The 21275-nt window shown below is 36.2% G+C and overlaps 1 protein-coding gene across 1 annotated transcript; it reads right to left on the bottom strand.

Moving 5' to 3' along the window:
- Positions 1 to 15847: 15847 nt before the first annotated feature.
- Positions 15848 to 18072, bottom strand: LOC120291359 (6-hydroxynicotinate 3-monooxygenase-like). Its single transcript, XM_039308617.1, has 4 exons — positions 17676 to 18072; positions 17069 to 17370; positions 16772 to 16982; positions 15848 to 16477 (listed from the first exon to the last, which is right to left on the bottom strand). Exons 1-4 carry the CDS (start codon positions 17943 to 17945, stop codon positions 15950 to 15952), a joined length of 1311 nt encoding a protein of 436 aa, XP_039164551.1. The 5' UTR covers positions 17946 to 18072; the 3' UTR covers positions 15848 to 15949.
- Positions 18073 to 21275: the final 3203 nt, after the last annotated feature.

Genomic DNA, 21275 nt, shown 5'->3' with positions numbered 1-21275 from the left:
ATACGTTGTAAGGTATAAATAGAGATATCGCCACCTATAATTATGATAGAAATTAATGATGAAGGATAACAATATGACTTTCGTGGAAATTGAATGAAAAAGAAAATCTTCAGATACTCTGCTTGATGTGTTATATCCATGCTGATTTGTGGAAGATTCTGCACTATAACAATTCTGCTTTATTACTTTTTGATTTGTTACTTCAAGAGGATGTCTAAGGCTCCTAAGTGTTGTGCCTCTTTTGGTTTTGTGACTTTAGATTGCTGATTTAGACTATAGTTGCAGGAAGTTGAATCCTCGGAGTCGTGGAGTTAATAAGTAGAAGATAATTGGGTCATTAACAAATTTCATGTGCTAATAGGGTCACCAATAACCTGCAGAAATAGCATTATAAATTAGATCTAAGATTCTAAAGTCGATTAGCTTTTGAAAATGACATTTTTTTTTTTTTAAATTTCAATAGCCACAATAGTAAATAACAGCACAATAATCTCTTGACATATCTCATGGAAATGGTGGCAATAAAATAATTTCGTTTTCAATATAAAGACCTTAATTCACCATGGAGTCATCATTTAACGGAGATTTTATGTAAATTCATATATAATTTAGATGAATTTAACCTTACACAATAAATGCTTCTATAATTTAGATAACTTAGTATTCAGAAATTACCTAAAAGGAATAGTTAAAGTTTTTTACTAAATTAATAACCAGATGCCTCATCTTGAAGCCATAAGATTAATATATTTATATATCCATATCAAGTCACATGATCTTACTTTCGAATTAAATATTACTGAGTCATTATTAGACCTTAACTTTAGTCAACTCATATAATTTAACTGTTAATAACCAGATGCCTCATCTTGAAGCCGTAAGATTAATATATTTCTATATCCATATCATGTCACGTGGTCTCTATTTTCAAATTAGATGACTGCCTCATTATTGAGTCATTATTAGACCTTAAGTTTAGTCAACTAATATAATTTAACTACGAAGACCGGGTCATGATTAAGTTCACCTTAACCATCAGAGTTAAAATTAATTTTCTATAATTTCAGATTTCCAAATTATATGATTGCCCCAATGAAGTTTCTCATTTACATTTTTGCCCTTAAGTCAAATCTCTCTTAATCAAGCTAAACTAATTAAATTAAATACCCAAGGCCATTCATTTACTATCTGACACACATGAATATCTTATTTACACTATGGACATGCCACAAATTTTATAAAGTTACCAGTTTTAAATTAATTATAAGTCCAAACATTGGCTAGTTAGATAAATTGTCTAGTTTAAGTAGTTAATTCTGAAAAAAAAATTGATTACCTATTATCATGACTTATTGAAGATATGATTAGATAGGATATGATATGAAATCCATGATTTTTGCTATATTTTATCTGCTATTTGGTTAATTGTAGTAATAAAGCTAGATACTCTCATACCCTATCATGTCAATTGTTTTGTATGAAGATGGCATATTGATATAAATGAACCTATAAATGTACAAATAGAGATAGCAAGAATATGTCATGATTCACTACTAAAAAAAAAAAAACCACAAATGCATAAACAAAGATAATATTCATCAATCAAAACATGATTGTTGTATGATCTAAATCTTAAACAGCAAAGGAACTCATTGCGGTATTCCAAGATCATAGGTTTGATTATGACATGAAACTTTAACAAGCAATGGCAATATCTACAAGGTAGATTAGCCAATGAGTGTCAAATCTAGTAGGATGGAGAAAACGTGACCACTCACTTTCACGATTCTAGAAAGTATAGTCTTCAACACGAATTGTAGAGCTACAAAGGAAAAGGAGTTTCAACTCTTGTACCATTTTCGAGAATTTGTTACGTGTATCTTTTACTCTCTTATTGTTTTGGTTGAGTTTTGACGTGGACCCAAAAACCAGGCAGCCATGAAGCTTCAACATGAATTGTTGCCCTTCATTCTTCAAGAATTAGAAAGATCTTTTTAAAGTTTGAATTTGTTCATTTAAATTGTGGTTACTTTTACTTCATTTTTTTTCTTATTTTTATTATGTTTCCTCTCTTTTTCAATTTTTTTTTTTTTTTATCTCTTTCTATCATTCATTAAAAAAATTTATTAAATAAAAAATTATAATAATATACCTGAAATATGTAATAGATATAAATACTAAACATATATAAATAAAAAAGAAATAAATAACAAAAAAATTATTTTACATTAGAATATCATATTTATTTATTAGTTTAATTTCATTAATTTCAAAAGCTTGCTATTAGAGAAAAATAACTTCTATATCATTGATATAAAAATTCTATCCACTTTTATTCTACCTCCCCTTTGAGATTTTTTTATTTAGTCTAATCTATTTTATATCTCACATTTTTTTGTCTTGGGTAAGAACAAAACATAAGACATGACAAATTTTACCATATTCTGATTTTTATTCTAACTACTAGATGTAACTTTATGGTTTATGTCGAATTCTAACTCTTCTCGATACATATAGTATGGAAATAACTAGAATCTGTATTTTTATTTATTAATTTTACATACTTTTTTTCATCGATTTAACAATTAGACAAAAATTCTTGAATTGAAAGGCAAAAGATACAATTAGAGAATCATATGTGACCATGATGAGATCCTCCCCTCTATGAGTAGAAATTTTAAAATTTACCCACCAAGATAAATGAGTGAAGCGACAAATCTAAACATTGATTATACTATTCCACATAATGTAGCAATCATGTGCTGAGTGTTATTGATTTGTTAATCATTTAAAAGTGTGGTAATGATGATTAAATACTTTCTCTTTATAGGGACAATTTCAAATAAGACCTTGAAATAAGCGTTTATTTTAAAAAGAAAGAGTCCCTAAAATGGATCTTGGGTCAAATAAAGTTATGAAGTAGTGAGTTTAATCTCAAAACACACCCCCAACACCTAGGTTGGCAAAATCTTCTTCGCATCTTCAAAGTTCAGGTTATGGTGGACATTCCTTTAAGATTTTTGAAAACTCTATGCAATTGGAGAGCTCTATAGTTTCCTAAAGTTTTGCTTATTTTATCCCACGGTACCATGAACGAACGCAAGTTGATTTTGGCCATTTCCAACGCCTTGGATGGTGAAAAGAATTTAAACAAAGTCCCACGACTATGTAGAAAAACTACATAAGTGGAATCGTGGTTGATAGAGAATTATCATGATAGCAAAAATCTAAAAGATATCAATATGATGCGAATGAGTAAATATTGTAATAATAATTTGGGATAAGTGCATTAGAAATCCTAACTTATCATAAAAATGCAACTGAGTCCTAAAACTTTCAAAAAATGCAATTAAGTCCTAAAACTTATCACGAATGTTCAATCAAATCCTAAAACTTTCAAAATGTTCAATAAAGTCCTAAAACTTGTCTCGAAAGTGCAATCGAATCCTAAAACTTTCAAAAAAATACAATCAATGGAAGGAATTAGATTGAACAATTTTGATAAGTTTTAGAACTTGATTGCACTTTTTGAAAGTTATAGGACTTAATTGCACTTTTTGAAAGTTTTAGGACTTAATTGCATTTTCATGACAAATTTTAGGACTTCCAATGCACTTATCCCTAATAATTTCTAACGAAAATACCATATTTTCTCTCATTTGTAAGCTCTCGCGCAAATAATGTTGACCGCCTTAATAATTTTCAAAGAAAGGAGATGATGTTTCGAGAGCACTTGATGACTTTTTTGTCTAGACATTATCATAATAATTCTTGAGGGAGAAGAATAGCATAAGTGCTATAACTTTTGCACGATGCTCATTTAAGCGTTTCATTTTTTTTTTTTTGGCTCCCTTAAGTGCCATATTGGAATAAAATTGATCATTTGAGTGTTGTTTCTAGCCAATCATCCTACATGAATTTTTGAATTTTGAATTTTTTATTTTTTTTATTTTCCTTTATTTTCTTTTTTTCAGGGTCGGCACTTGTTTTTCCTTTTTAGGGCTGGCGACCAACCTTAAAAAAATTCAAAAAAATTAAATATTAAAAATTATTAAAAAATATCCATGCCAACGCCAATAAAGTCAGGTAGAACGACCAATATCCACATTAGACTGTTCAAAGAGGCAAATCGGTGATGGCACTCAAATAATTGATTTTTTTAAATTTGTGGAATTTAAGTAAAAAAAAAAAAAGTTACGATATTCAAGTAAGTGTTGTATGAAAGTTGTGGCACATAAGCTGTTGTTATCTCAATTCTTGGGCTATAGGAACCTTTTTTTTACCCTATTGTTGTTAAAGATTTTCCGTAAGTCTAAACTTTCGAAGATGTGAGAACAGGTGGAGTGATTTTCTTTTGCATCCTTCTTTGCAGCTATACCTTGGATCCGGAGCCTTGGTCAAACAAAAAAGCAGCTGATTTTGCAGATAGGACTAACAGCTCATTTTTTATTTAATATTCATTTTGAGCGTCATCAATGACCCAGAAACTTTGCGACGAATTGGTTGGAAAATGCTAATCTTCTTCAGTGTATTCAAAGGGTTGACAAAATCCTAAATGTCACATCATTCCTCTATGACTCTTTCGCCCTCCTGATGCGAGACCCAGTTTTATATTTGAATGGTAACCCAGTTTTATAAATTAGCACGAAGAACTTGATAGGGATTCTTTAATCTTAATTTGAGCATATTCTGCTAGCTTGTTAAGAACTCATTGTCCCAAGGCGAATGACTGAATATGTATCCATAAAAATAGTGGCAAATGCATATCTAACTTAGGGAGGTGAGACACAAATAATCGTAATGCTAAACTCAGAGGAAGGAGGGGGAAATGTCACAATCTCATATAAAATTGTATAGAGTATGGCACATGTTATGATAAAGTTTAGATAAGTACCAAGGCATTGGGCTAATGGAGTGATGGAGTCCGCTTTCCCCCTCGACTTGTCATTACATAGAAATATGAAATATTATTCATGAAAAAGTTTGAGATTTTATTATGTTCATCATTAGTGAAAGGTACAATCCTTTCAAGTGTTATTTGTATTAAGAAAGTGATATGTATGTTGTTAGTGTTGGATATTTCAGTAGTTTTGAAATATTTAGAAATTATGATTGTCATGAAAGTCATCATTTTTGTAACGGCTTTCTAATGGCCATATAACGACTTTCTAATTACCATATAACGGTCGTCTAATGGCTTTATAACTTTTGATTTGTTACTTCATAAACTCTTTTTATTTTATAACGGTCATCTTTTTAATTACCAATTGATTTATGACAATCTCCTAACAGCTCTCTCTCTCTCACTCTTTCTTGTTTAAATATAAATTAAACTTCAAACCACAATCTTTGAAGATACAATATGTTCTCATACCTTTCCTTTTCTTTTTGCTCGGTTATACACAAAAAGTTATTTTGTTTCCTTCTAATATTCAGTGCGGAGTATAGAAGAAGGTCTGTTGTATCTTGGGAGGATAGTCGCTGAAGCCTTACGCACCAAATTTCGTACTCCAAGGGGTGGAATTATCCTTAAAGATAGAGCTTGCACACTTCAGACATTTCCTTTTATTTTCTAATCTTTTGTAATGTATTTCCAATTATTATTATTATTATTATTTTATATATCCTTATATTTTTCCAACAATCTTAAGGATAATTATTCCCTAGTCTCCGTCGTCTGGCACCAGTTTCTCCAGCAGTTTGATGTTGGCTCACGGTTCTACAATCGTTGCAGTTCTTCTTAATCAACCACGACTCAATTCAGTCCATTGATTGAGATTCCAATGGGGCTCCGATAGCTTTATACTTAATCTTCCGCTGCGTCTCTAGCTCTGCCGTCGTATATCCTGCTCCATGACGCTCAAGAAATGACGAATCCATCAACTGAGAACCACACATACCAGAAAACAAAGGGACCCAGTAAGCTTCACGGCGTTCGGTGGAAATGAAGTCAGGGCGTAGAACGTGAACCATAGCACAGCCGCCTCATCATTGTTGTGCGTGGTATCGCCTCACCACTGCAAGGTTGGGTCTTATCCATTAAGTGAGCCGCAATTAATTCTGGATCATCTCACCTTGCTGATTGAAGCCAAGTATCGGCGTCGGACCATCAGGTCATTTCGTATCTAATTAAACCCAAATTTGCCAAATTATCTCTACTATATTGTCTCGTTGAGTACCCTACGTCATATTGTATTTTGAATAGTTAGCTATTCTATTTATCAGGTACTTCAGACCACATGCTCACAACTCAATTGATAGAGTTCTTGACCCACCCATAGATGATTAGTTCCTATTGCATTCTGTTTATAAACATTTTGATGCCCAATTGATGTTGGGTTGGTTGGGTCTTGCTAGGTTTCCGTAAATGGTTGATTAAAATGCAATTGGATTGGATAAAGCTTGGATCGGTGGTGATTGGATTGGATTAGGTAGACTTATAAATCTCATATTTTAGTATGTTCCTTTTGAAAGTAAATGGGTTGGATCGGGTTAATGAGTGCAACATAATGAAGGTGAAAGAATAATCACACAAGCGTTTCATGGGAGCCTTGCAGTGTATTGTCTAGTTTCTAGAGTATAATTAGCTACCTTCCTTTTCGTGTTTCTATGTTGAGTTGATATTTGTTCATTGCAATATGTTTGATGACTAAGATGTAATAGTGGGTGTGGATTGTGTGGATCAAATATTCGATTACTCGAGCTAAAGTGACATGTTGTTCTTTTATATCAAATTCAATTTTGCATTACATTTTTCTTATTAAATCTTGCTAGATAAAGGAGGTTGTTAAATAGCCTTGTAACAAATTCACAATTCTTTAAAAAAGTCTTTCATTTGAATTGTGTTGTCATAGAAATACACTGTCGCTCACTTACATCTTTTCGCTATCATTATCGATGGTTAAAGATGTAAAAAACAATATAGTCATAACATGCCGTGGATGGATACATTGGTTTTGACTTTGCATAATTTCTTGTTTTTTCTATGAAGCGTGCAATTATCTTGAAATAGCTCTATTTCAAAGTTAATATTTTTAATTGAACATTAGCCAAGTCCAATTATCAAGCATGGCAAGATTTTTCCATGTCCTCTCAGTGTCTTTATTTCACTCGCCAAACAGTGTTGTGCGTGTTCATTGAGTTGTTGGTGGCTTATGTGTTTTTCTCGTATAAACCTAAGAGAGAAAATCATTTGAATAATGAAGATGAAATTGTGTGATCTCAAAAGTCAGTTATATCTTTCTATAGCTATTTTACAGCATCTATCGGCTTCAGTGTTTGAAAAATTAATTGTTGTATCTCGAGGTCTTGCATCTTTAGCTTGATGATGGATAATTGAGATGGTAGATGGGATAATGACATTCTGTCTTGTTTCCCCAACTTTGGCTCTAATTGTATCGGATTATTTGGAGTTGTATTTTTAACCTATATATGGGGGAGTCGTAATTTTAAGAGTATGCTAACTCTTTTTGTGTTTTGTTATAGTCTCTTTGTATTGTGGTAATTATTTTTCTGGAAAATAAGCCCTCTTGCTTTGAGCTATGTGCCAACATGTATTGCGTACTTGAAGACTTGCTTGAGCTTTGCAATTTAACCTCCTTTAGTTGATTGCTGTGGAGATGAAATTCATTTTTATTTCTTTGCATCCATAGCCAACATAGATCTATATTGAATAAGATTGATGTCTTTTGTGAAATATTTTGTTAAAGGGTGACTATTGTCAAGTTTATAACGGTGGATTTTCCACTGTATTATAAGGATACGGTGATGTTAACTGGATCTTGGATTCATATGAGATAAAATCCACTAACAAATATGTGTTCACCTGGTGGAAGTGCTTGACATAAAAGCAACTGAATGAAATCGTGGGGGAAATGGCAATCCTACTAAACTAAAAGTTGACTTGGTTGAAGTAGATGATTTGATGAAGTAATTGATGTAGTCATTCCCATACCAATATTGTGGCTAATCGAAATTATGGGTGGTAGACTCAAGTGCTACCAGGTATATATGTGTAAACAAAATGCCTTATCCTCCTAAGGTCCAATGGGTGAAGGAGAAGAAAATATTTACTATTCTTTGGTAAATTGTGAACTATTCAAGTTCTTAAGAAAAAGAGAAATTTTTTCTCAAACTCATATATGAAAATGAGGCTGAGTAGTTGAGAGACTCTTAGCAAATATTCCTTTAGGAAAATGACACATTTTGTGTTTATACATCATGATTGCCAAGAGGCAATAGCCATGCAAAGATAAAACTTTTAATGGTAAAAATTGACACGTCCAATTGAGGGATGACATGGTAAAGCGGCTGCTTAATGATGGAATTATGTCCATTAATTATATGAAGTTAGAAATGGATTTTGGCCAATTCTCTAACTATACATCAACGGGAATGAGACAAACCAACTAAAGAAAATCAACAGTGATAATAACCAAACCTATGTGATTGGCGATCCCATGAATTAGGTTCATATGGGTAATAACAAGTCATTTGTTGATCTAGTGTACTATTAAAAATTATTGTCCATCCTAAGGTGAAAATAGTGCAAAATTGCAAAGAAAAAGAGGTTGAGCTAAGCTCTTAATGAAATTCCATAGCCATTATTGGTGGTGTATTAAATTGTAGAATACACTTGATGGAATCACCTATATAAGTATGGAGTGGGCCCACTCCTATGAGAATTTTTGGTGAAAATCTCTAAAGCACCTATGAATAAACCAAGCACGTGCATGACCTATTAGCGCAAAATTGCGTTGAACAACAAAGTTTGTGGGAGTGTAATGTGATTGGTGAAAATTATAATTCACAAAAAGAAATTCTTGGTTCATAGAAGTTTCAAACTTCACCAATGATTTCGTCAATTATATTTCATTCTTTCTAGGGTTGGTTCATAGCCTAACAAGCACTAGTTCCGATGCATTACTCTCTAATAACCGAGCAGTATTCTATTTTTCTTGTCAAAACTTTCTGAAATATGTGGAGGATTGTTGGATATTTCAGTAGTTTTAAAATATTTAGAAATTATGATCATCATGAAAGTCGTCATTTTGTAACAACTTTCTAACGTGTGACAGTCTGATTTTTCACTTCTATTTTCAATTGAATGAGCCGGGCTTTTCATCGACACGCCTATAGTTCTATTCTCGAAGTCAATCACTCATGAGATAACTAAACTATTCGGCGAAGTTCTTGAGGGATTTTAATGCAACGGGCTTGAGAATCCGACCGGGTTTCGTTGCTTGCTCGACCGTGTTAGTCCGCAAGGGTCATTGCGGCACAGTCGAAAATCTATTAGAGACCGGAGATATGTCGATTCGGCGAGGTATGTGATTAGGCGTGGGTGATTTCACCTAATTACAAAATTCCCGTCAATCGTACTAAATCAATTTTTCTGTCGTTTTGGTACCCTATGCCCGTATTTGAAACCTCGAAATTTTCACGACAACCAAGAGTTGCCAATGAGTCAAAAATGTACATTGTGGTTCAAAAATAATTGACCACAGGTCAATTGCACCAAAAATTCCTCAAAACTACCCGGTAGGTTAGGTCACATTAAAATCACGTCGGATTGAAATTAACCATGGAATTTATTCCGATTTCGGAAATTAAGAATTTCACTGCGTCACAATCAATTCTAGGAATATTGTTGCATCCTCTCAAGACCTTTTGATAAACTTGAATTTTGGCGGAAAGTTCAAGTGCATCAAATTAAATGAAAATGGGAAAGACCACTATTTAAATGGATTTTTGGCCTTCATTGTGGAACAATTGGAGATGGGAATTATAAGGGTTTAATTGAGGCCTCATCTTTGTTACCTAAGGCCATTAAATGGTAAAATATAAAAGGGAAAAACTAATGCAAAGGCTGCAAAATTCGGATGTCTACTTGCCCAACGGAATTTCACCTTCATTTGAGTGTCATTTGAAGAGGATAGACTCACTTTTGAGGGGTAGGACCCATGTGGTCCATGACTTCCATGAAATATAGACTAAGGTTGTGGAAGTATGGAGGGGGGACCCTCCATGGTTATTTTTCTCTTCTCTCCCCTCCATCCGTGCGAAACCCTCCCCCCCTTCTTGTGTCGCTCGACCAACTCTCTCTCTCCCCTCTCTCTTTCTCTTTCTTTCCTTTTCCTCTCATTTTCCTTGCCGTAAATTTCCTTGTCTTTGCCCTCTTGAAGTGTTCAGTTCCCTACTTCTCCATAGCCGACCGAACATCAACAAAAAACTGAGCAAAGTCTCTGTTCTGTGCTACTGGTTTTTGGACCAATACAGCCACCACCGGTCAAGCTTGCCCTTCATGTTCCATTCTCTTTTATTTGGCCTCTAATTGCCGCTCAACCACCCTCACCAGCAGTCCAACAACCCTCCAAAATCAGCGTGACCCCTACATCTCTGCGCCAGAAGCTCAGCACCTTTGTCCACGGTTGTTGCCGCCACTCCACAGCTCACTCCCCCTCTGTTTAGACTCACCAACCTCACCGGAGACTACCAACCCTTTGCTATTGCTACTACCCTGTCACCAGGACCCTAGCTGCGCCGGTGCAGCCCACCAACTGACCCAACAGCCTCGCTGTGCTGCTGCCGCACCCTCATGGTTTTCATGCCATCGTTGCTCGGCCTGAACCAGCCGAGAAGACCGCCTCGTAGCCGTGAGCTAAGGGCCTTGAGGTCCTGTTCCGGGTTGACCGGACCTCCTCTGATGCCCCCTGGATACCGAAGCTTGGTCGCCGTTGCTCCACTACCGCCGAGAATCATTAGTTTTTAATTTAGGTGAGTTAACTTCCTAAATTTGGATTAGGAGTTAATTACACTTATTAGAATGTGGATTAAGCTTAAGTAGATTTAGTAACTAGCTTAGTTAGAGTAAGTAGTAGTTAGTTAGGTTAGTTGTAAGAGAACTAAGTTGTTAGACTAGTTAGTTAATTTAGTTAGGTAATTTAGTTATTAGTTAGAACGGTAAGTTTAGGAAATTAGTTTAGTAACTTAATTGAGTCAGGTGTTTAAATAATTGATGGAGACTATAATTAATTTAAATGGGTAGTTTAATTTGATGAGAGCGATTAATTAAATAATTGATTTAGATGATTTAATTATAATTTAATTATTTATTTAATATTTTTCAGAAATTATATCGGGATAGCTGGTGACCGGAATTTCATGCGATTGCGTGGTGTGTTCAATTTATGCAATCGATTGTTAAATTGTGCAATTGAGTGATGATTGTAAATTTTGAGCAATTATTCCAAAAGGTGAAATTTCGGTATTTAATTAGAAAATATTAGGTGTCGAGTTTTGACACCAAAACGGTTTTAAATACTATATCAAACAGTGGGACTTTAAAAGAGATGATATCAAATTTTCTGGTTCGATCTGACCGTGTACCTGCACATGATTATTTTACCTTGTATTTTTAATATGAAGAAAATAGGTCATGATCACTATTTTAATTGAGGCATTTAAGTGCAATGCATGGTTTCCTGGGCCAAAATTGGGTGAATGCATGAGTGATATGAGAACCCGTCACGAGCCTTTAGGGCCGGACGATGCTCTTTCGGGAATACCCCAAGTCAACGGATGCCGGTCATAGTAGAGGCTAGATCGATGCTCCCATGAGGAATGCCGTCTAGATGTAGATGTTACCATACTCAATGGTGCGAGACAATGCCCGGCTACACCAGAAGACCGCTACTATTGAGTCGGCCGTGACCAATGGCTAGTAATCAATTGGGACGCATGAATGGTTGAAATTGAGGGGCTTAATTATAAGACGAAATTGTGTGGTGCGGTATGAGACGTACCATAACGATCTGGTCTGGTAATCAGGGCCCATGAAATTTCAATACAATTATATGCGAATTGAATGGTACTAATGTGTAGGAGAATACTGGTGCTAGGTGAGTTTGAGGAGATTTGATTAGGACACCTGTGGGTATATTTTTCAACTAATCGAGATTTAGGGTGTGGACTTGCTGAGACATTGTCTCCCTGGTTATTGTATAACCATTTCCAGAACCCTAAATGGAAGAATGTCAAGTGAGGTGCAGGGGTTTGCAAGAAGTGAAGTTTAGGTTTTCTTTAGCCCCCGCGGATGATGACGAGTCTTCCGTTGGAGCTAGACAGTGGATGACAGTTCATCCTATGGATATCAAGAAGTTTGATCGGTTCGTAGGGGGCTTTGGCCCCGGGGACGAGGAGCTCAAAGCATAGATAACCTAGAAGCTTTTCATTTTGAAATAGATCCATGTTGTGTTAGACTTTTCTGTATATAAACATTGTTGTATTTCATGTGTGTTTTTATGAAATATTATCCTATGTTTCTATCCCACTTTTATGTTGTCTAGAGATTGTTATTACGTTTTCGCATGTGCAATAAAATGAATGGGTTAGCGACACTTCCTAGGATGTCGCAAATTTTATCGACCATCGAGGGTTTTGCACGCACGCTAGGTTCGGGGCATGACATAACGGCCATATAACAGCTTTCTAATTGCCGTATAACAATCGTCTAACGGCTTTATAACTTTTGATTTATTACTTCATAAACTCTTCATTATTTTATAACGGTCATTTTTTTTTAATTACCAATTGATTTATGACAATCTCCTAACGGCTTTCTCTCTTTTCTTGTTTAAATATAAATTAAACTTCAAACCACAATCTTTGAAGATACAAGATGTTCTTATACCTTTTATTTTCTTTTTGCTGGGTTATACACAAAAAGTTGTTCAGTTTCATTCTAATATTCAGTGTGAAGTATAATAGAAGATCTATTGTATTTTAGGAGGATAGCCGTTGGAGCCTTACGCACCGAGTTTCATACTCCGAGAAGCAGAATTATCCTTAAAAACAGTGCTTGCAGCTCAAACATTTCCTTTTATTTTCTAATTTTTTGTAATGTATTTCCAATAATTATTATTTTATGTATCCTGATATTTTTCCAACAATTAGATCATAGCCCATTTCCTAGCTTCTAACAAAGACAATTCCAAAAAAAAGAAAAAAACCTTCTAAAAGAGACCAAACTAGTTTGGTTAGCTTTTCTGGCATTTTCCGTCTTGTCTCGCTAGGTATCTTACTCTTGCAATTTGCTTCATATGACTTTGTGTGCTCATAATGATATTGAAAATGATTTGGGGTCGTGCAAATGATCGTGACACGACTTAAGGTAGAAAAAGGAAAAAAAAAACTCAAGTGTGGAGTTGATTATTTTGTATTTTCTTGGGAGAAGTATGTATTGTATGCACTTGGTGTATATGAGCCAAATTCACATGCATTATCAGATTGAATGAGTTAATCTAGATATATCACAATATATCGCTTTCCCTTGTTCGATGTATAATTTGGCTCATTCCTATCCCTTTTGCCATCTTAGGAACTTGCCAAGAGCTACTCATTGTACAAATCCTCTAGCCTTAGTGATCACTCCCCGCTCTTGTCAAAGCGGGTGGTTACATTTGCCATCTATTATTATACTCACTTCATGTAAAATCGTAGAGAAGATAAACATTTTGGCACATGTTCTTTCTTTTCCTCATTAAGATAACAGCAATCAATAGTGTTTTCACAAAATCGAAAATTTTACCACCAAAAAGCAGAATTAAGACTTTACATGAAGATTACCTACAGTCCAGGCTCAGGCTGATCGATGTACCAAATCCAATTAAGCCTTTTTGTTCAATAGTTCATAAAGCATGCTATGAGTCCCAAAACTCAGTTCATAGTGCAGACATTTCCCAATAACACTGGAAGCTCTCTTGATCCCTGAAATGGTTTTTGAATTCTCTCATCCTGAAAAATCGAGAACTCCTCGCCATGCACAAGAACCGGAATCCCTACAAAAACAGTCGCTATCATTTCACACTAGAAGCTCACGTGTTGAGATAAAACAATGGCATGGGTGCCTTATATTCATTAATTTCAGAAGGATCCTCAGTTTAAGGTTGGGTCGGAAACTCTGTTCAACAGAAGAAAGACCACCCATATGCTGTGACAAGCAAGTTAACGCTCATCTTGATGGTGTCATTAGTCTTGAGAACTCGAGTTTTGGCTTTGACTTCAGTCTTGTCGCAGATAGGTTGTCATACAGGAACGCTAATCCCATAACACAACACCAATCGGTAATTCCCCATGAAGAAGGCCGTGGAGGTCGGTCCAGAGCGCTTCTCTGAAATTGAATTCCTCATCCCTTGTGGGCACCCGGTTCGCCTCCTTTTCACCGTCCATCACATTGTTTTTCAGGAAATTAGCAGTGATTGGATTGAGTGGAATAACGTACTCAAACTCATTCAGAGGCAAACTTGATCTAATATGGCATAACTGACACTGGAAACCATACCGAGACAGTGGAAAAAAAGAATTTTTTCACAAAAACAATATATGATCCTCATCTTATTTTTGAGAAGGTTCAATTGCCCCAAATGAATTTCTAAGGAACAATCTGGGAGATATCACATCTTCTTGCACGTCTTTCGTTTGCTCTTTTCCACTTCTTTTTTGCTACAGCAGAAAGATAGGAACAGAAAACAAACCTCTGTTCTTGCGCATATATCATACACATAGTTGTCTTTCCAAATGTTGATGCACTAAATTAAACCTATCACCAGATTCACCGCAAATAACATTTTTGGCTGAACCAAACAGAAACCTATTTCAACTTTTCTGTTCAAGTTTATATCCAAAGAAAACCGCGCTTCTAGCTTTTATGGTTTTTGTATCAGTTGTAATTCACGCATTCTCTTAGCTACATTATGAACTAAAGCTTCACGCTTTGAAGCTGAACCTAATCATTTTAACTGACACAGAACCTTTCACTTATTCCTCAAGTCTGAACCACTCGAAGAAACATATCCTTTTACGTCCTCGTGAACTCAGAAAACGCACAACAGAGTGACCTGGTCAATAACGAGAGGCAAAGAGGGGTCGTGGAGTTGCTGGACCCTTTAAATCCAAGCCTTGATCTGCTACTGAGCCGAAGGGTTCAAGCCCGAGCCCCGCTCCGGCAGAACTCCCGGTTGGCGCCATGTTCGATTTGTCGATGATGACATCCCATCCTGCTAAAATGACCTTGTGCGCGCAGGATAATCCCATGATGATGCCTCCAACTATCATTACCTTGGCCTTGGGCTTTGTGGGTTTCTAGGTTTCTTCGTCTTTACCCTCCATTGGGAATCTATGAACACGATTGTCTCATGAAAGCTTGTGCCTTCTGTGTCTTCTTCCTGATGTTCAGTCAGAACATGTAGCAGTGTGGCTCGTAATTATTGAGAGTCACAGCCAGACAACGAGAACCAGATATTTTATGTAGTGCTTTTATTATGTGATCACGACATTTGACAAAACTATCAGACAATTTCAAAAAATGATACTTTATGCGTGATGCCTATCATGTGAGCATGTGAATTGTCATTGACGTTACGTTTAGCCCTGTAAAAGATGGACAATCGCTTCGACATGTTTGCTGCATTGTGAAAACATAAATGCTTTGGTTGAAGCACTGATACTAACTGGGTTCTTTTCAGCTGTTTAAAGATGCCCCATTAAAACTTTCTATTTCATTTTGATAAGTATTCAATAGCTTTCTTATTGATTGCAATGCGAATGCATAGATGGCTAGCCTTGACACACTGTTAGGTCAGGGAGCTTTTCTTAATCATAAATCAAGTTAACTAATTTGTGTAAGGAACAAGTTTTGTGCTGCTGTACAAGGGCTTTGCAACTAGAACAAGAAATAGCTACATTACATGCAACAAGTGTTTTGGTAAATGAGATGATCATTAACTCTCTAACACAAGTCTAATATGAGGGTCACCATCCATGATGATCCTGTTTAAGTCGGATACTTAAAAGACACATCTCTTGCTATATTTAGCTGGAGCTAGAAATAATCTGTGTCATGTCCGAAATCAACATTGACATGACCAGAATGGCAACAAATACAAGATGATCACCGTTTGCCAGCCAACAAAAGGTCACTTGATCTGAGAAAAGGATTTTGTCCGAAGAAGGGCACGCCTCTCTGCAGAAGCATCTTGCATTCCTCCTGAGTGGCTGTGTTAGGATTGAAAGGTTTGCAGTCAGGAAGTACGAGGCCTTGTTTTATCCGCCCGACTTGCCGAGCATGCAAAACTTGCTTGGATGCAACAGGTAGCCTAATGGATTGATATTCTTCAAGAGCAGCTGTTAGATTTTTCAATCCCGACTTCTCCAAGCACCAGCCTAGGACAGCCGCATCCAGAATTGACATGTTTGTGCTCCTTGAGCTGTGCGGTGTCGTGGGGTGTGCTGCGTCACCAATAAGTACCACATTGTCCCAAACTATTTGTTCTAGTGGATCACAGTCGTAAATGGCATTTATGAAAGGTTCTTTAGTTTCTCTCATGAGCTGAACCAAAGCCGGATGCCAAATTTTCTCTGCATCTTGGTACATCTTCTGAATCATGTCATCACTTACTTTTGTAGTAACTGAATTTCCCTGTAGTTGTCAATGACAGACTAAATATCATATACCATAAGGCACAAGTTCACTCATGGACAGGGATGCATATATAAAGATACATCTATGATGATTTCTGTGATCTAGGTTTTGATGAATTTGGGATATATCCATACCCAGATCTTCTATGAGGGATGCTCATGTAGTTCCTCAAACAAATCTTTTGAATAAACAGGAAAACTATATGACAATTTCCATCACGATCATTTGCATCGTTAACTAAATCCACAACTGCTAGTACAGTCGGTGACAAGCAAGATGGGTGAATATTACCTGCAAGTCAGGTTCAGGTTGATTCAAATACCATATCCAGTTCAGCCTTTTGTTTGGGATCTCGTAAAGAACAGTATGATTTCCAGGTGCCAAGTCTAAGTACAGGCATTTTCCAAGCTCCGGATGTGCCTCCCTAACGTTCTTTATAGTTTCAGAATCTTCACTCCCCGAGAAATCAAAAACTCCTCTCCAGGCACAATAGCCAGAATATCTATTATATCAACATAATTATGGTAAGCAAACAAAATGTCTAAGTCAGGGATTGGTGCATGACAATTTGGCCAGAGAAGTAATCACCTTGGTTTGACATTGGGGAGAAAGTGATTGCGAATCAGGGAGAGGCATCCATCTGCAGCGATGAGCAAATCTCCGCATACTTTGGTGGTTTCTCCAGTGTCGAGAACTTGGGCCTTCATTTTAACTGATTGCTTATCATTGGAAACAGAGAAAGAGAGGAAAAGATGGCCCCAGAGGAATATTTCCGGTGGCAATGCAGTGAACAGGTGGTCATGCAGAGTAGCCCAATGTGCTGCTCTATGATTGAAATGATCATCTCTTGCCAGTATCTTCCTTGTTTTCTCATCATCGATTGCTTGGTTCTGGTACAAATAGGCGCATAAGAATTTGGTAAGAACAAGGACACAATGTTCACTGCTCCATAACAAACATGATCAATATCTATATTTTTAACAAGAAACAAAGAAAAGGACCCATATCTCGTTGAAGAACTTAACATCTCCCCTCACTGTCAAGCAAAGCAAGAACTTAAATTTCATGCCGCTAGAAAAAGGACATATTCTGCGCCAATTCTCCAGTAATTGTGATCTTATACTTCAATACATGTCGTATCTCACCTCAGGAGGACCTTAAATAAGACAAAGTTTGTCATATGAAGTTTCCTTACTAGATCAATGGCGAGAGGACAGGTGATATCTCGGAGGAGTTCGGGGCGTCCTGTCCAGGACCTGATGAGCTCCTGAGAGAGAGGATCCAAGCTGAGTCCTGCACCGGTGGGGCTTCCTTTTGGAGGCTTGCGCGATTTCTCTATGACCACAAACCCCGCCCGAATGAGTGCATGCGCACAGGACACGCCTGCTATACTCCCTCCTACGATCACAGCCTTTGGCTTTGGCTTCAGCTTCTCTTGTTGAGGAAGATCGTGACTGTGACTCATGACTTCTGTTGTAGCCTCTCCAGCTCTTGCTCTGCGTTTCTAGTTCATAAAGGAGAGACTGTCCAAGATTCCCAATTGTTGGGTCTCATTTGGGCTATATGATTGCGGGACGTGGAATCCAGGGAGTGAAGAAGGTGTTGAGAAGTAGAAGACAATTGGGTCATTGACAAATTTTATGTGCTGATAGGGATCACCAATCACCACGGGGCCCCAGATATAGCATTACCTCATGAACCTGTTCTTCTGTGAGTGTCTCTTGAAAATGACGCTTTTTTATCATTATATGTTCGCTAGTTAGCTAACTTTGGGTCGTCTAAATTTTATTTTAAGCATAGAGTCATCATTGCAACACCATCAAATGATTAACAAATCAACAATGATTAAAAAAAAGCATAGTGGTCTTGTTTGATTATGCAACTCTATCTTTTGCCTTTCAACTCAAGATTTTCTTTTTGTGACAAAAAAAAAAACAAAAAAGAGATTTTTTGTATAGCTGTTCAATTAATGAAAAGATGTAGTTGTAAAGTTATTATAAAAAAAAAAAATCACGTAAGTAGAGTAACATGATTGTTTTACTACGCTTATAATGTTAAAATAAGAGGGTCCCAATTTTTTTGAGACTTTATATATGATACACGACTCATATCCATCGGCAAGTATCATTTGAAAAGTCGAAAAGTCGATAAACATCCCAATCCATGGTGATGAACAAGAATTGTGGGAAAAAAGAAAAAGTGCAATTACTATGTATAAAATTAGGATGCGTTTTTGGGAGAAAAACCATTTCCAGCAAAATGTTTTCTTACTTTTTCCCTCGTTTGGACATTAGAAAATGAATCGGTATGTTTTCCATTGACCGAAATTGGCATGCTAAGACTTTGGAAAATAGATTTCCCTCCCATGAAAGTGGAAATCATTTTCCTAGTGCTTCCAATGCAACACGATTGAGTACTTATTTCTACTACTTCCCTCTCATTGTCATGCTCAGGATCAAAAAAATTGATCACTTTCCATGAAATTGAAGTTTGAGTAAAACCATTTCCTTTGTTGATAAATTATAATGTGAAACAAATCAGGGGTGCATATAAGTCCAAGGTAGAACCAGAAATATAACTGAACCAACTATAAGAACTAGTTCGGTTCCAAGTTCTTTGCAGTTATCAATTAAAAAAAAAAAAATTTAACTGATACTATGCAATTTGGTTCTTGATTCATTGGTAAGAACCAAACTAGGAACTAATGAACCGAGGATTACATATCATAAGTGATGTGTATTTCTTTTTATATTGTAATTCCTTTGTATATTTAATGAGTGAGTGTTTTATTTAATCTTCTCTTTTCCTTTTAGATGTGGATTGTCTTAGTAAGGAGATTGTCATCGGTAAATAGAGTTGACGAGTTGAAATGAAATGAATATGTATGATGAGTTTTTCTAATAATTATTTTAATTTAATTAATAGTAATTTTTATTTAAAAATATTATTAAGTGATTAATATGTTTGTTGTTTCTTTTAATTTCAGGTAGTTATAATTTTGAGCAATTTTCATGAATGATTGAGGACTGAAGCTCTATAATTTAGGTTTTATGTTACGTGTTCTGAACTTTTTATTATTTATTTTGATTTTTCATATTCATCTCTTGTGGATTGTTGCTATTGATGAATGAGGATTTTTGTTGTTGTGCTCATTTTACTTACTTAAAAATGAAACGAAAAGGAAAAAAAAAAAAAACTGGTCGGTTCAACCAATTAATAGGGTACGTTCCGGGTTTCAAGATGTATAAGGTACATTTCAAGTTCTAAAAATCGAAGAGATCTATTCTGAGAAATTTGAAGTGAAATTTGAATCGATCTTGAAACCAACCCGTCCTTAAAACAAAAGCTACCTTTTCCCCCAAGACTGAAAAACAGAGTGTTGGGCCGTTGGGTGAAGAGAGCAAAATCTTGGGCTCCAAAAATCCGATCTTTTGCTCAATCCAGTATCTCCGATCCGAGTCCGAGCCAGGAAGAGAGCAGCCCGAAGCTCCGCCAATGAGTTTGGTATTATGTATGTACTGGTGGCGTATATATTTTGTCATATCAATTAGGATCGGAACTGTTATTTCGGTGACGGGGCGCTATTTTTGTTGACTAAACACTATTATCCAATCTGTTCAAACTAGATTTCTGTTAGGATTTGACCAAGGTTTTGTGGCCCAACCAATGCATGTGAGCGGATTTTGGCTTCATCCTACAGTACTGCGGTGGTAGATATCCATCCCAAAGGAGCTTCCCCGACTCCCTGCACAGTGGTGGAAGAGGGCAATTTTCAAGTGGTGACTCCAATGTCCACCCAGTCCAAGATAGAAACCGAGGAGTCACTTCCATGCAGTCCAAGATGCCAATCGTGGATTTCGACAACGAGAGATCGGTGATTCTGCCATGCAGGCTGGGTATCGGCCTCCAGTCAATTCAAGAAGGCATTTTGTTCAGAGCCAATCATATGTGTCTCGCACATTGTGAGTTCTTGTCTTGAAACTGACCCTTTTCTGTTTTCAAAAAACATGATGCTCACAGAAATCCAATTTTCCAATTTTCTGACCACACAGAGGACTTCTCTTACTCACCTCTTCTATCCCTCTAATATGTTAGGGAAATCCCTTATGATGTTTTGAAGATGACAAAATAAATCAAAGGCTACTAACATGTTTGATGGTTGAGTAATAGACCATGCAGATGTTAGAACATGTAAATGATATTATCAAAGTCGAAGACGGCCAGTAAGACTGAACGTAACATATGTCCAGTATATTCGAAGATTTCTAGACACGTGTCAAAGTCTGAAGACTGCCGTGTCAAAGTCCAAGACTGGACTTTAGTGTCAAAGTCTGTTCTACATCGAAGTCTGTCAACTCGACTAATTCCGGATCGAACGTGAATCTTGAACAGGAAGACAGACTCTATGCTGAAGCCGAACTGGTACATACCTTAAAGCTAAATCTGTTCGAAGCAGATATGTTGAGCCATTGTAAAGTCTACAGACTCGGATTGTAAAATCTATGGCTATCGACTTTACATCAGATTCAATGAATCGTAACTCAAGCCCAATCATACAACGGCTAGTGATCTGGTTTGGATTCCACATCAAGATTGATTTGATTGATTCAATCTATTTGATTGACGATTGGATCTTGAAGACAAAAACTTTCTATACGAAGAAGCTTTACTTATGGAAACCAAGATTTCGTTTGTATGGGCGATCGGAATCAATTTGGGATTCTACCTTTGTCACTCAACGGCTACCAAATCTTCTAGATACAGAGCTGTCCAATGGGTATATTGGAAGACGATT

Source organism: Eucalyptus grandis, chromosome 3 (assembly GCF_016545825.1).
Source record: "Eucalyptus grandis isolate ANBG69807.140 chromosome 3, ASM1654582v1, whole genome shotgun sequence".
Classification (NCBI taxonomy): Eukaryota; Viridiplantae; Streptophyta; class Magnoliopsida; order Myrtales; family Myrtaceae; genus Eucalyptus; species Eucalyptus grandis.
The sequence above is the reverse complement of the archived record's forward strand: the minus strand, read 5'-3'. Positions and strand labels throughout refer to the sequence as shown.